At 35.5% G+C, this 15,809-nt stretch overlaps 1 protein-coding gene across 8 annotated transcripts in view; it reads left to right on the plus strand.

Annotated features, from left to right (window-relative positions):
- The window catches only part of LOC145683693 (uncharacterized), a 97,560-nt gene that overhangs the window by 7,952 nt on the left and 73,799 nt on the right, over nt 1-15,809 (plus strand). For 7 of the 8 annotated variants that reach the window (XM_081755060.1, XM_081755062.1, XM_081755064.1 and 4 more), the window contains exon 2: nt 9,370-9,472. In XM_081755060.1, coding sequence (XP_081611186.1) covers nt 9,370-9,472 — 103 coding nt within the window. The remainder of the gene's footprint in view (nt 1-9,369; nt 9,473-15,809) is intronic. The other variant, XM_081755059.1, reaches the window with a different exon arrangement.

Genomic DNA, 15,809 nt, shown 5'->3' on the forward strand with positions numbered 1-15,809 from the left:
TTTCTAAAGACTTGGTAATAGTAAATAGATACAATGATTTGGACACACTCATGGAAGAAAATGTGACAATATTTACTTGAACACAGAAGTGCAAATTTAACCTAGCTGCACTCAACCTTACTCTCGCCATCAAGCCGACATCACGTTCACTCGAACTTATATTCACATCATCAACTTAACATCATGCTCAAATTAATCGGACTTCGACATCACTAGTCTGATATTACGTTTACTTAACCTCCTTCGACATGACATTCACTCGACCTAACTTTCACATCATTTCGACATGATGCTCACACGATCTCATTCACATCACAATTTGGAAGTCGTGCACACTCAACTACATTATCACTACGCGAAATTAGGGATGAAATCGGCGTGAGCTCTGGTCTCGTAAGTTACGGGTTTAGGCAACATGGATAATGCCTGTGGCCAGGTAATACCGTTCCTCCATCTTCATGGTGAATATCAGTGGAAACTCCTTTCGTTTAACATGAAAGCTAGAGTATTTATATTGTTCAAAGCGTTAGCACATAGTTTGAGGAATATTCAGCAATCTGTTGCACCCGGTTTGGCCGGTAATGTCACAAGAGATAACTCTAATTAAAAAAATCTATGAGGCTCTTTGGCGCAGTGGGTGAAAGGTAGAAATACTCGCACCGCACTTCAATAGAAATACAGGATCTACTGATGAAAGAGTGGATCAGTATGAACTCCTCCAAAGTAAATACAAGTATTATCCAAGGGTATTACAAAATAGAGGATCTCTCCATATGTAACTTTATCCTATGAACTCATTCAACTCGAAAAACAACCGACCATAAGCACGTCTGATTAGCTACTCTCCTTTTCGCTATAAACGTTGGCTCAAAACATTATAATCCTATTGGGCGGAGCGGGCAGAGCTGGATTGGAAAAACTGTGACGTATGGCTTCACGATTTTGATCTATAAGCAGATCCTCTATTTTATAACATCCTTGATTTTATCAATGTAGCATACCTGCAATCTCGCATGCTGTCACTTGAACATAATTTAGGCCAAAGGAAGTGTTACTCGATGCCAGGTACCTTCTATGGAAGAGTGGGAAATTCTTTTTCCTCCAGTATGGTTAAGTACCCACTGTAAGCATAATGATACTAAAGCGTGATAATAAATGATTGTAAACATTTGAGGCACAGATAGAAGGAGAAGAAAGTTATAGATCGAATGCAATGAAAAGTTAATAAAAATGTGTTTCCAAAAGTCCGATAAAGAAGATAAAAACTTAGAACAAAGAAACGGGATTTTTTGAAAGCTAAAATTAAGGAACTTGAAGATAATAGTAAAAATAAAAATATTCGGGACATGTATAAGGGGATCAGCGAATTTAAGAAAGGCTATCAACCTCGTGCTTATATATTAAAGAAATCTGACGGGACAGTTCTCACTGATACGGATAGCCTCTTAAATAGATGGAAAGATTTCTTTGACGATTTGCTGAACACGCAGCCAAAAACTAATGTGCGTGGAGAAAAGGAGATACATACCGCAGAACCGTATATTCCAGAACCCAATCGAATAGAAGTGGAAGCCGCTATAAAGAAATTAAAGAAACACAAATCTCCGGGTGTAGATGAAATTCCGGCTGAGTTAATTTTAGCTGGAGGCGAAAAATTGTGGAACAAGATACACAAACTCATTCTCCTTATCTGGAACAAGGAAGAATTGCCACAAGAGTGGAAAGAGTCAATCATTGTTCCAATTCACAAGAAAGGCGACAAAACTGACTGTAATAATTATCGAGGCATTTCTCTTCTGTCAACATCCTATAAACTCCTTTCAAATATTCTGTTAGCAAGATTGACCCCATACGCAGATGAAATTATTGGACATTATCAGTGCGGATTTAGACGAAATCGATCAACTATCGACCAAATATTTACCATTCGCCAAATACTCGAAAAGAAGTGGGAATACAATACCCCGGTACATCAACTATTTATTGATTTTAGAAAGGCTTACGACTCGGTTAGGAGAGAAACATTATACAGCGTTCTTACAGAGCTTGGAATACCGAGAAAGCTAATTAGATTAATTAAGATATGTTTAAGTGAATCCCAAAGTAAAGTCCGGGTAGGAAAATTTTTGTTCACGAGCTTCCACGTCGAAAATGGCCTGAAACAAGGAGATGCGTTGTCGCCATTATTATTTAACTTTGTGCTGGAATACGCCATAAGGAAAATCAAAGATAGCAACCAGGGCCTAGAGTTGAACGGCATTCACCAGGTTATGGCATATGCTGATGATGTAAATTTAATAGGGGATGATAGGAGAACAGTAGAAATAAATGCAGAGATATTATTAAACGCTTGCAGGAACATGGGTTTAGAAGTAAATGCAGAGAAAACTAAATACATGGAAGTTCGTCGGGACCGTAATACGGCAAATTGTGGAGGCGTTAAAATATTAAATAATACTTTTGATAAAGTGGATACTTTCAAATATTTAGGATCAATATTAACAGATGAAAATCATATTCACGAAGAAATTAAATGTCGACTAAAAGCAGGGAATTCGTGTTACTATTCTGTTCAAAATCTCTTGTCGTCGCGAATTCTGTCGGGGAATTTGAAGCTTAAAATATATAAAACGATAATCATGCCTGTTGTTCTGTATGGTTGCGAAACATGGTCGCTTACTCTGAGGGAAGAACATAGACTGAAAGTATTTGAGAACAGGATCCTGAGAAGAATATTCGGACCCAAGAGGAACGAGAATGGGGAATGGCGAAAGCTTCATAACGAGGAACTACATAGTTTATACGGTTTACCCAACATTGTCGTCAAGTCTAGGAGGCTTAGGTGGGCAGGTCATGTAGCTAGAATGGAAGAAAGTAGAAACGCTTTCAAAGTCTTGACTGGTAAACCCATAGGAAAACGACCATTAGGAAGACCTAGGCGCAGATGGGAGGATAATATTAAGATGGATCTCGCAGAGATAGGAATACAAAGTAGAAACTGGATCCAATTAGCTAAGGATAGAAGTCAGTGGAGAGCTTTTGTGAACGCGGCACTGAACCTCCGGGTTCCATAGGCCATAGAGTTAGTTTTTTTTAGTTAGTTACTACCTAAGAATAGAAAAGATAAACTTACTAGGAGATTAAGAACAAATTGATGTTAAAGAGTATGAAATATGATAGAAGGAAAAATACGAAGACGAAAATGAAGATTTCAGTTTATTGAGAAACGGTAATTATAGCATAAAAAAACTAATGCAAAACTGATGTAAGCTGAATTAACGACAAGCATACTGGTAGTAACTGAAGAATAATTATTGTGAACAGATAATAGGTTAATATTTGTTAATTTATTTTTAAAAGCCAACATCTTTTCGATTAACATTATGTGTCTAAAGGGAATTCAACATAAAATTTTTAGGCAGAACTAATTAAACTCGATTTTTTTCATTATATATGGAACATGGATTAATAACTCAAGAGAAATTACATAATTAAATCTACATAGATTTACGTAGATTTCATTTATTTTTAAAATGTTTCTCTTATTGACATTCGAAAAGTCTTGACACACACACGCACAAAAAAAAGAAAAAAAAATATTGTTGGGTTTATCTTCATTGTTACAACTCATCTACCAGTTTGAATTATTTAGATGTTACGAACAGAAGAGTAACTAAATATCAACTGAGATCTACAAAATCTCTCTGCAAGGATTATATTTATTAATGCAGTTAACTATTTAGATTTAAGGAAGATATTATAGAAAAATAAATTAATCATATAGATACATTTATTGGGAAATTACAGCTCACTGCAAGGGAAGAAGTCTTCTTTCTCTGAGAGCGTTTATGTTGTTTAACTTTCATTCTTTCTGTCGTGGTATACTATAGATATACTATACTATAGGTATGTATATATAGTCCAAAATATTAGTTGTAGTAGTAATATGTTACTGAGAAATATGTTGAAGTATTTTTAATTGTAATGTGTTTATGAGTCAAATGAAGTGTAATACGATGTAGAAGTTTTATTTGTATAAACGAATAAAAGCATTATCTTTTCTTGCTAGTTCATGAAGAAGGACCATGGTTGAAGTGTGCAATTCAAGTTAATATTATTTTCAAGACTTTATTCCATATATAAAGAGGGTGTCAAAAAAGGATCGATGTTTTCTCAAATAACAAGAAAATGATAGGACAAGAAACTTATGACTAATATACTAGTACATACCTTGGCTATTTTTTCATGTAGTCACCAAGAATATCCAGACATTTCTTGTAGCATGACGCAAGCTTCCACATATCCTCTGTATAAAAATATGCCCTGAGAGAGCAGGCAATCCAGAATTGATGTCTTGAGCACTTTACTGTCGTAATGCTTCGATGTAAGCTACTTTACAGGTGAAGGAAAGTTGTTGAGAGCAAGGTTAGGGCTGTAATGGAGATGTTGAAGAATTTCTATCGAAAATTATGAATTCTTTCAAAGCAGTACGAGCAGCTGTGTTTTGGGCGGGTATTATCATGGATCAAAATTCCAGAGTGTAGTGTTCACCTCCACTGATTTTGGATAGCACTTCGGAAATTATTAAGTCTTTCCAACATGCATCTGCTGTAGTTGTTCTTTCTTTTCCATGAATTCCACAAGATTCACACTCTGTTGGTCTCAAAACACGGTTGATATCATTTTGTGAACTGGTAGTGTTTGTTTGGATTATTTCGCTTTAGGAGAACCAGGGTTACGCCGTTGCATTGACTGCTGCTTCGGATTCTAAGTGGAGTATAGTATCCTAGTTTCATCTCCCGTCATTATACGAAAAAAAAATCATCACCATCTCCTCCAAAAGGGCCAAATATTCACCTCCAGCTGTCATTCTGTGCTCTTTATGAGCTTCTGTCAATATTGACGAAACCATTTTACTTTGCTGCTACTTCCACATACACAAGTGGCAAGTACACAATATTGAAACATGTTCTTGCGCATGCTCAATTTCGTCAATATTCCCAACCCTGCATAAAAATTACCAGCGATATTCTTGAACTGTGCCTCGTATATCAAAATCTATTTTACTATACTACCTAGGTATTATTGAAATATTGCAGTATTGTGTGAGATAATTTTACGACAGAAAAAAGAATCTTAAAGAATTCATGAAATAATGCTAAAATGTTACGATCGAAAGATCTCAGGATTCGAAATTACATTCTGGATTTTTACAAGAACATGCATTGCACTGAGATGTGCAATATAAAGAAAATATGATTTACATACATCAATTTGAGACAATTAAACCAGTAAGGGTAACTGTTAAGTTATACATGAATGTCATTGTGGACTTTAGTTTAACATTGGTCTGATTCAGAAAAGCAAATGAGTGAGAAGCAAAGGTGCAAAACTTTTTATTTGTTTCTATCAGCGCCAGTGGGATCGTTTCTAAGTGCAACGTGATGTAAATATAAGTTACATAAATATAACCTACTGATATTTCAATAAGGAACTAGCTGAACCTACGCTGTCTACTTAGCACATTGCTATGATATGACCATGAACCCTCTTCCCATTTTTCCACTATATCTGTGCATGTCTGTTTACACACCTAAATGAAGGACCGGATGACTCACAAAGGCAATGAATTACTATACACAAACATATAAAAGTAGCTTTTAATGTATAGATGTTGGGTTGAGTTTGTGGCAAACTTGGAGATGTGAGAGTTGACGGCAAATGGATTTCCCCCTTTAAATCCATTGCGTCTCTTGGGGCCTTTGAAGTTGTCAGCATGCAATAGGTTTTGCTATTTAGATTTAAGCAAAGTGCCTGGAATATCAGTCAAACCACTCTACGTAGCTCCTTTACTGGTTACCTAACACAAGAATATGTACCTTAGTTTCTCCCTGGCAACAAAGTTAATCTTATGGGCTCAAAACGACCAATAAAATGTTGATTAGAACAATAACGGCACTTAACAAAAAAAAATTGGCTACTTACCAATGAATCATCCTTTGAAAAATTTAAAGATTTTGATGTTTTGGAACTCTCAGCTGGTTCCTTCTTCAGTGGCAAGGTAAAAAGGATTAAAGCCAGAAATACATACCACTATATAAAAATAGAGTGAAACTTGCATGACTTTAAAAACACTAAGTCAAGAATTGCACCTTGTAATTTAATCCTTGCTCTTCCATATGAGCGCCAATCCACCATTTTTGGTGGGAAAAGATTATAATTACATGGGCGCATGGGGGGATTTTCAAAATTAATAAAAAAATTGGCTACTTACCAATGAATCCTCCCTTGAAAAATTTAGAGATTTTGTTAATTTTGAATATCCCCCCATGCGCCCATGTAATTATAATCTTATCCCACCAAAAATGGTGGATTGGCGCTCATATGAAAGTGCAAGGATTAAATTACAAGATGCAATTCTTGACTTAGTGTTTTTAAAGTCATGCAAGGTTTCACTCCATTTTTATATAGTGGTATGTATTCCTGGTTTTAATCCTTTTTACCTTGCCAGTGAAGAAGGAACCAGCTGAGAGTTCTGAAACGTCAGAATCTTTAAATTTTTCAAAGGAGGATTCATTGGTAAGTAGCCAATTGTTTGTTAATTTTGAATATCCTCCCCATGCGCCAATGTAATTATAATAACGGCACTTGTTTAAATTTTGAATGAGGACTGTCAGGCCTACACAAAGTTTGAAATAGACCAGTAAAAACAGCACATTTCTAGAGCTTGCGTTTCTAGATCTCATTGTCAAAAGAAATTGAGACAAACATATAAATGAAATTGACCACCAATAGATAAACTTTTCTTAACCACAAACATATAAACCTAGTATTTTAATATATACGTAGATGCTTTTTTTTTTTTTCGAAAAATCCGATCTTTCTTCAGTTGTCGGATACTACTAATTTAAAATGCGTAAGGGTTACTTTAATATAATGAAACATAAGCATTATTATTGAATTTTAAATATTCAAATTTCTCTTCGTGGCATTTCTATGAAGCTTAGCTTAAAATTGTTCGTTTTGGTTTCAATCTAACGCAAAATAACATTTTGTTGTATTTAAGTCCCATTATTATGTACCGAAACTAAACTAGACAATGATAATGAGATGGATAACATTGATAGAATGAAGAAAATGGGAGGATACGAGAGAATTCCGAGAACACCTACACTCATGGTGTTTGTCCACCACAAAATTTAAGGACACCTACATGAGAGAGATAAGCAACAAGGAAATTATTATACTTTTCATATGGATTCATACTTTAGAAGATGTTTGAATGTTTATTTTGAATAGTAATTACTGAATTACTTCCTGAAGGACCTGACAGAAAAAAATATGGAAGGTTTATTTGTTTGCGTGGAAAAATATTGTTTTAAGAGCTTAGCTTTAAAAAGCAAATAAAGAAATGTAACTTGCCTTATGCGTAGCAGAAGTTATTCGTGCTTTGGTTCATTTGCTGCTAGGTTGTATTGCAGATATTACAAGTAAATGTGATTTGACTCCGTTACTTGAAATCTCTAACATTTTTAAAAACAAAGACCAGTTTGCTGTCAACCTCCCATGTAAATGGCGTGTCGGATGAATCACCAGAAAATAGCAAATCTTTCCAAATATTCTTGTTCTTGCAATGCTAACTTCAATATTTTTTAAAAAAATTAAATTAAACCTTAATTTTGGCTTCAAAGAAGGTAATCGGAAAAAACATATAGTGGTGAAACAATTAATGTTGCTTAAAACAGAGAGTTAAGTATTGTAATTTGTTTGCATTATATTATTTCCCCTACTTCATCGCTTTTTGATCATTCTATATTGTAATATCCCATGCGATGTTGTAAAGAAACAATTCCACATGTCAGTGTTTACAAACACCACTACGTGGTTCGACAAGAAGACTTCACCCTGATGGATCTACAATCACTTGCAGACTACGGCTTCTAGCCCCTCTCACGGAGCAAAAGACCACATCGGAGCAGCAGCTCCACCGCCACCCAAGGAACCCTATAAATTGGATGCACAAAGGAAATTCAGTACCAGTTTTCTGGTGACCCTCCTACTGTCTGCTTCGGGATTTTAGGAGTAACCTAACCTCAGGGCCTCTAGTCTGCTTCGGGATTACGCCTATCCTATCTCCTGGCTTACCCTGCTCGGGGCTCTGACTGGGAATCCCAACCTCAGTCGCTTAGCCTGCTTCGGAGCTCTGGTGGCCATCTAACCTACCCACTGCTTGCTTCGGAGCTTCGGGCACCTAATTCCACTCCGCTTAGCTTGCACGGGGCTCTGCAGAGATCCCGTCTGCGACCTTACGGTCAAAGCCCATCTTTGATATTAGAGAAATTAATTTGTACAGTATTTTGTGAAAATACTTTTATAGAGAAATTTTATAATATAATTGGTAGTGGGAGATCGATTCCGGACACTTTTTTTTATTAACGCTCTACCTACACCTATATGAGACAAAACTTTACAATATAGATTAAAAATATAAATAATGTATCAAATTTGCAACATAGAATTACTCCAATATCCTGTATTGTAGTTATTTTGTTTATGAACAACTCAGTTTTCATATGCATACTGCAATACTATCGTTCAATTTCCAATCGTCGCTGTGGCAAAAATGCAGGGAAAATGTCAACCCTTCAGGAAATTTGTAAGAATTTAGGGTCATTTTTTAGGTCTTAGTCTCTAGAAGGCAGTCCACCTTTGTGTGATCAAAATTCTAATATAAAGTTATAATTACAACTGGCATCTACTCTGCCGTCCTAAACGAAAAGACCTTAACTTCACATTTTTTGAGAATCGAGATATTGGTATAGGAATGTTCGTCGTAGAATTCTCATCTATCTAAAGTGAAATTGACGTGGTTTGGCCAATAGGTAGGGTAATAATGACGTCATGAGTGTTTACCTTATGTTCAAAACTGTAGCTAAAACTAAACAAAAAGACGTTAAGTGGCAATTCATAAGCAAAAATATTTAACTGTATTACGACATAAATTCTAAATCGTGAAAATATATTTAATAAAGTTTTACTGAAATACAACAAATTTGAACGTACAGCCTAAGCCAAAACGCGTTTTGCTTATTTTCTCGAAAGTATGTGAAATGGAGATAAGGCCTTTTCGCTTAGCAGGGCAGTACTGTACGCATCGGTTCAAAATTACCAGGATTGAAATTGATCTCCGGACCAGACGTACGTTTTCAATCTTTGAAAATAAAAGTAATTTCACCTATCGTAAAGAAGTAAATAAAAAATAAAGAATAATAATGGAAACAATAGTATTGTGAGATTTTCTTAAGTATATGTTTTCCTAATTATAATTATTTAGCTGCCTCTGATAATTTAATGTTCTTTTGTGTTTAGGGTACGACTGCACATGGTCAGCGATATGGGTCCGAAGATAAAAATTGGCGACTGAATCCAGATTATCCAACAAATCCATACTTTTATCAAGGAAAGTACCAGAGTGTGTAATAGTTCATTTTTTCTTGTACAAAATCTAACTTTTTCTCGTTAGTGACATGTTCCTTTTGAACAAGCTTATAAGACCTTAATTAATACAATTATTTTGAGAAATGTTATTACTCAAATTTTCATGAGCATTTTAAATAACTAAGAACTTACAAGTGTTAAGAGTAATGGATTTCTAATTAGATTATTCTATAAAGGTAACCAAGAAAGTGCTGTCGCTTTTTGTGTAGGTCTGTGTTCAATTGCTGCTCACACCGTGAGTTGAATGTGAATGCAGATAAGGCGAAGGTCAGTCGTTGGTGCGGGTATACCCAACATACTACTTGGTTGTGGCAGTTCAGTTACACCGTGAACGTGCGTAAAGACATAGTGAACATTGGATCTCCAGAGCACCATAAAGGCGTGTATGGTGGAAGAGCTCAAACTGGAGTCAAACGCTACTGTAGCGAGACGAAAGATATGCCAGACCTTTGGTTATTTGAGGGTGTCGTGACTACGCAGATAGTGTAGCGGTGGATTAAAAAGTTTATTGAAAGGTGATGAAATACTCGAAGACGCACAACGGCCGGAAGACCAACACATGTCCAAAGTCCAAGATCTTTAGGCAGCAATTGAGGTGAACAGTGGCCAGACATGTGAGGAACTGGGACTACAATTGACGTGAGTGGAGAAACCATTCGGCAGCACCTCCAACTTGAGAAGCACTACAAGTTGGGTCAATGTTCGATAGGTCCCACATGATTTTACTCCAGGCCAGAAAGCAATGCGAGCAGGCACCTGTGTTTCTTTGCTGTCTCGTCTGAGGAAGGAGTCGTTTCTGGACAGGGTGTTGACATGTGATGAGATGGGGGTCCTATACGAAGCTCCACGGCGCTGTCATCATTGGTTAGCATCCATGTTCCAAAACAGCAGAAACCAGCACTACACCACAAGTCCTCCTGTGTGTTTGATGGACTGCTCGCGGCATCGTGCATTTGGAACTGCTACAAGCTGGCCAGAGCATCAATGCAACTGTGTACTGTCAGCAGTTCAACTGTGTTCAAGAAAAACTCAAAACTCTCGAGCCAGCACTTGTGAATCATAAAGGGGTCCTCCTATTACAGGACAACGCTGAGCCCCACTTGGTTAGGATGACCCGAGACTCCATTCTACGCCTTAGATGGGAAACACTATTTCATTCGCCATACTCGCCGGACATCACAACGTCCGATTATCACCCATTCCATTCCTTGAACAAACAACTTACAGGACCCCAGTTCAATTCCGTAGTAGAAGTGCAAAATGCGTTTGATACATTTTTCGCTTGACTGCGCACCAAGTTCTAATTCCATGGAATCCATGACCTTCCAGAAAGTTGACAGAAGGTCTTCGATGATGATGGGGACTAGTTTTGATCTTCCAGGTATTTCTTAGGTGTTCGAAAGTGGTGGGTGAAAAAGCGACAGAACTTTCTTGGTTACCTTTATATTAACACAGTTTGATCATATGTGTCAGATAAGTTTAAACGATGCTTATACATCCGAATCAGATCATTAATACAAAAAATCGTCTTGATACATTTGAATAAACTTTGGAGCTGTTTAAAAACATTTAATTTGAGAATTTTGAAAACAAACAAAAAGTATAACTTAATACTTAATACTGAAAAAATAATCTTTTCTGAATAATGTTAAGAGAGGAAGAAAGTAGGTATAATTAACTTGGTGAAATTGAGATGAGTAAGAAAGGTGTTATTAAAGAAATTAAAAATAGATTGATAATTGGGAAATGTTTTTTACTATCCAATTCACAAACTTTTATCATCTCGATTGATATCAAGGAAGTACGAATTGAAAATCCACAAAAGCATAGTTGTACCTACTGCTTTTCATGAATAAGAAGAATAAGTTGATCATAAACACAGTAAGATGAATAAGATCTTAGGTATTTTCAAACCAATCCTGAAACCAACCATGACATCAAACCAACATGAAAATTCCCCAGCGGTCTGGATAAGGGATGATGATGATAGTAAAAATTTCCGCAATTGAAAACCATGTTAGTTGTATTGTATTGTATTCTATTTATTTTCATCCTTTTTCATACAAATTGTTCACAACGTGAACGTATGAGTTGGACACGTCATAAGAACACTGAATGTGTACATATGTATAGATTTAAATCTACATGCAATATTAAAATAGTATGAATTTATATAAAATAAAAAAGGTACAATTTTTCATTATTCTAATTTACATACATCGATATAAAACAACATAACAGTTAATAAAACCTTACATTATAGATATACAAAATATATATACTTTAAACATTATTTACTACAGGCGGGATATTCTTCTACAGAATAGAAACAGTGCTCGAGTAGGTAGGACTTGACTGCTTTATTGAAACCAGATATTTTGTTTTTTAAAGTGGAAGGAAGCTTGTTATAAATATTCACTGTCATAGGAAATGGACTATTCTTATGTACTTTTAAACGTGAGGACTCTACATGAAGGTCAGACGCTTGTCTTGTATTATGCATATGAATATCTGAGTTCAACCGGAAGGTGCTTGTATCTATCTGTATATCTTTTCTTACAAATTTTAGAATTTCATATATATATAAATATGGAAGAGGTAAGATTTCAAGAAATTTAAATAGAGGTTTACAAGAAGTTCGAGGTTTACTTCCGGTCATAGTGAACCATGTTATAGTTTAAGGCTATTTGTGGATTACAATTTAGATAACGATACTTCAACATTTAGAATAAACATAAGTGAAGACACTTTTGACAGTATAGATGATTATGTAAATATCCAGTTAAGCTTACATTCGAAAACAAAGAAGTTTTCTATATTGTATATGAACGCTAGAAGTATAAGGAACAAATGGGATGAAATTGAATTGTTGTTAAGAATACCCAAAATTGATGTTATCGTTATTGTCGAAACATGGCAATATTCTGGAGAAAGTGATTATTATAATATTCAGAATTATACAGGCTTTCACGTTAATCGAAATTGTAGGAGAGAGGATGGAGTTGCTATTTATCTTCAGAACGATTGGAATGGTAGTTTTATAAAAACAATTAATAACATTCATAATATTCTTGCTGTTCAACTCTGTATAGGTTCTAAATGAATTACAATGGTAGGCACTCATAATTCACACGGAAGTAATATTGAAAACCTTTTGGAAGACCTTGAAGAAATAACTCATTGTTTTAGTAACAGTACAATGAACATATAAGGTGATTTCAATGTTGATACATTAAAACCAAAAGATAACGAAACTATATATTATAATATGTTTATTAATTCAAATGGTTTATGCCAGGCTAATGTAAAATACCCAACAAGTGTTACTGATACAAGTGCACTTTTACTTGACCATGTCATTATTAACAAACTGGGACATGAGGTGCAAATTAATAATATAGCAATAGATTTAGCGATCATAATACCTTAATTATAAACACTGGCTTAACTCAGGTTCAGCCTTCAGCGAGTAAGCTAGAGGTTGAAAACAGTTATATTAAAATTGATTTTAAGAAAGCAAATGATTATTTTTTAAGAAATGAGTTAACTTTAATGGGAATTACATCGATGAATGCTATAATCAGTTAATTTCCTGTATAAATGTTGGAATTCAAAAAGCCACAATTAATCACACAAATATAGTTAAAACTCGTAAGTATTACAAAAATAGTTAGATGACAACATTTATTATCACTAATACGCAGAAGAGAGAAATATTTTGTTCTTACAAAAAATATCCTGGAAATAATTTCATACGTTAAAAGTTCAAGAACATGAGAAATTTGGTTACGAAAGAGAAACGAAATCTAAAAATGCGTTTTATCACGAACGAATTATGAATAATATAAATGATCCTCGAAAATTTTGGTTAGTAGTTAATGAGATTTTAACAAACACAGCCCAGCATAAAGAATCAGAAGTTGCAAAATTATGTGTTGGTGAAATAGAAATAGTTGACTAAGAAGTATCTAACGCACTTAATAAATATTTTACAAATGTAGGACTAGACTTGGTATCTCAAATCTCTAAAGTACATGACCAAGAGTACGATAATCAAAGCAGACTTAATTCGTTTTACTTCGAGCCTGTGACTGCTGATGAAGTTTTAGCTGTTATTAACTCACTAAAGATGAAAAGGAATACGGTAAAAGATAATCTTACCAACCAATTTTTTTAAAAAAATGTAAAGTACATTAAACTACTGTTTAACTGACTTCATTAATCTCTCTTTTGAGCTTGGTTCATTCCATACTTGGTGTAAAATAGCAAAAGTTGTACCAGTTTTTAAAGGGGTGATAAATTACAACCAGGTAACTACAGACCTATTTCCATTCTAAACTGTATGTCAAAAATAATAGAAAAGTGTGTATACAATAAGGTAATTAGGTATCTGGAATCATTTAACTTCTTTTACGAACATCAATATGTATTCAGGAAAAAGTGCAGTACATTAAATGCAACTGTTGATTTAGTAAATGAAGTATAAGAGGCTTTAGATAACAATAAACTAGCAGCAGGGTTATTTATTGACTTAAAAAAGGCCTTCGATACAGTTGATCATGCAATCTTGCTTAAAAAATTCGAAAAAAACTGGAATAAGAGGAGTGGCTCTGAAATGGTTTAAAAGTTATCTGAACAATAGAACACAATATGTGTATGTCAGTGGTCAAGAGAGCATTGCATTATCAGTTCTTCATGGTGTGCTACAAGGGTCAGTTTTAGGTCCAATGTTATTTTTGATTTATATAAACGGCATAAAAGAGTTAAACCTCAAAGGTAAAGTTGCTTTATTTGCAGATGACAAAACAATACTTTATGTTGAAAACTCTGTCCAAAAACTATTGTGTAATATAAAATACGATTTAAACATTTTCAATCGCTGGCTTTGTCAAAACAAATTGGTGCTGAATCCCTCCAAAACAGTGTTTCTAGTGTTTCATAAGCCTTCATTTACAACACAGATCCCTGGCAAACTACAGGTAAATGATTAATCCAATGTTCTCGGGATTGCTGCCAGAGTGAGTGTTGCTGTGCTGAGCTTTCGTTACCATACAGCGGCAACATCTTCAGAGCTATGTGTTGGAGTGTGCTGGTAGTACAATTTATAATGTTGTCTTTAAAAATCGCTGTGTTTCTATTGGTTGTTCTTGTTGGCCAATGGCGTGCTCTGATTTTGCTGGTGGAAACTGCTCTCTGATTGGCTGATGGTTCTTTTCGTACTGAGAAGCTGAATCCAGATGTCAGGTACATGATAACCTTCGTCTCTGTTGATGGATGGCTTGTATGTACGGATGAATAGAGATTCATGTATTTTCCTGTCCCAGAACTGTTTGCTTTTCTTTAGTACTTCAATTTGGTCCCACATGGCCGTATGATTGTATTGTATGCAGTGTTCGGCTATTGCAGATTTTAGGTTGTTTAAGTCTGGTGTGTCGCTGGTGTTCTTTCATTCTGTCTTCAATGTTCCTACCCGTTTCACCTATGTAAGTGGCGTTACATTCACAGGTGACCCTATAGATGCCTGGTGTCTTTAATCCCAATGAGTCTTTTGCAGTTGGTAGTAAACTCCTGATCTTCGGTGGAGGGCAGTGTACAGTCTTGATGTTGAATTTCTTCAATAGTCTTGCTAGTTGGTGTGGTGTGGCAATGGGCTCTCCTCTCTCTCCAGCAATAGCGAACTTCTATATGGAGTATTTTGAACACAAAGCGCTAGAAACAGCAACATACAAACCTACAGTATTCTACAGATATGTAGACGACACATTCGTCATATGGCCCCATGGCAGACAGAAACTCGACGAATTCCTGCAGCATCTGAATTCTATACACCGCAACATCCAGTTCACAATGGAAACAGAAACAGAAGGAAGACTCCCATTCCTGGACGTACTCGTATACAAGAAACCAGATGGAAGTCTAGGCCATTCAATCTACAGGAAACCCACGCACACTGATCTCTACCTCGATGCGACAAGTTTTCTTCATCCTGCACAGAAGATGGGGGTGTTAAATACTCTAATACACAGAGCTTATCAAATATCAGATCCAGATAATATAAACACAGAACTGTCTCACCTGGAAACGGTATTCAAATTCAATGGTTATTCGTCGAAACAGATCAAGACAGCCACGAGAAAATACAGTAGCAGAAGTTGCACCACAAAAGAGGACAACACGGCAGACAAGGAAAATATTGCAGTTATTCCATATATGGGAAAAACCTCCAACCAACTAGCAAGACTATTGAAGAAATTCAACATCAAGACTGTACACTGCCCTCCACCGAAGATCAGGAGTTTACTACCAACTGC

This window comes from Thermobia domestica, chromosome 4 (genome assembly GCF_964235325.1).
Source record: "Thermobia domestica chromosome 4, izTheDome1.hap1.1, whole genome shotgun sequence".
Classification (NCBI taxonomy): domain Eukaryota; kingdom Metazoa; phylum Arthropoda; class Insecta; order Zygentoma; family Lepismatidae; genus Thermobia; species Thermobia domestica.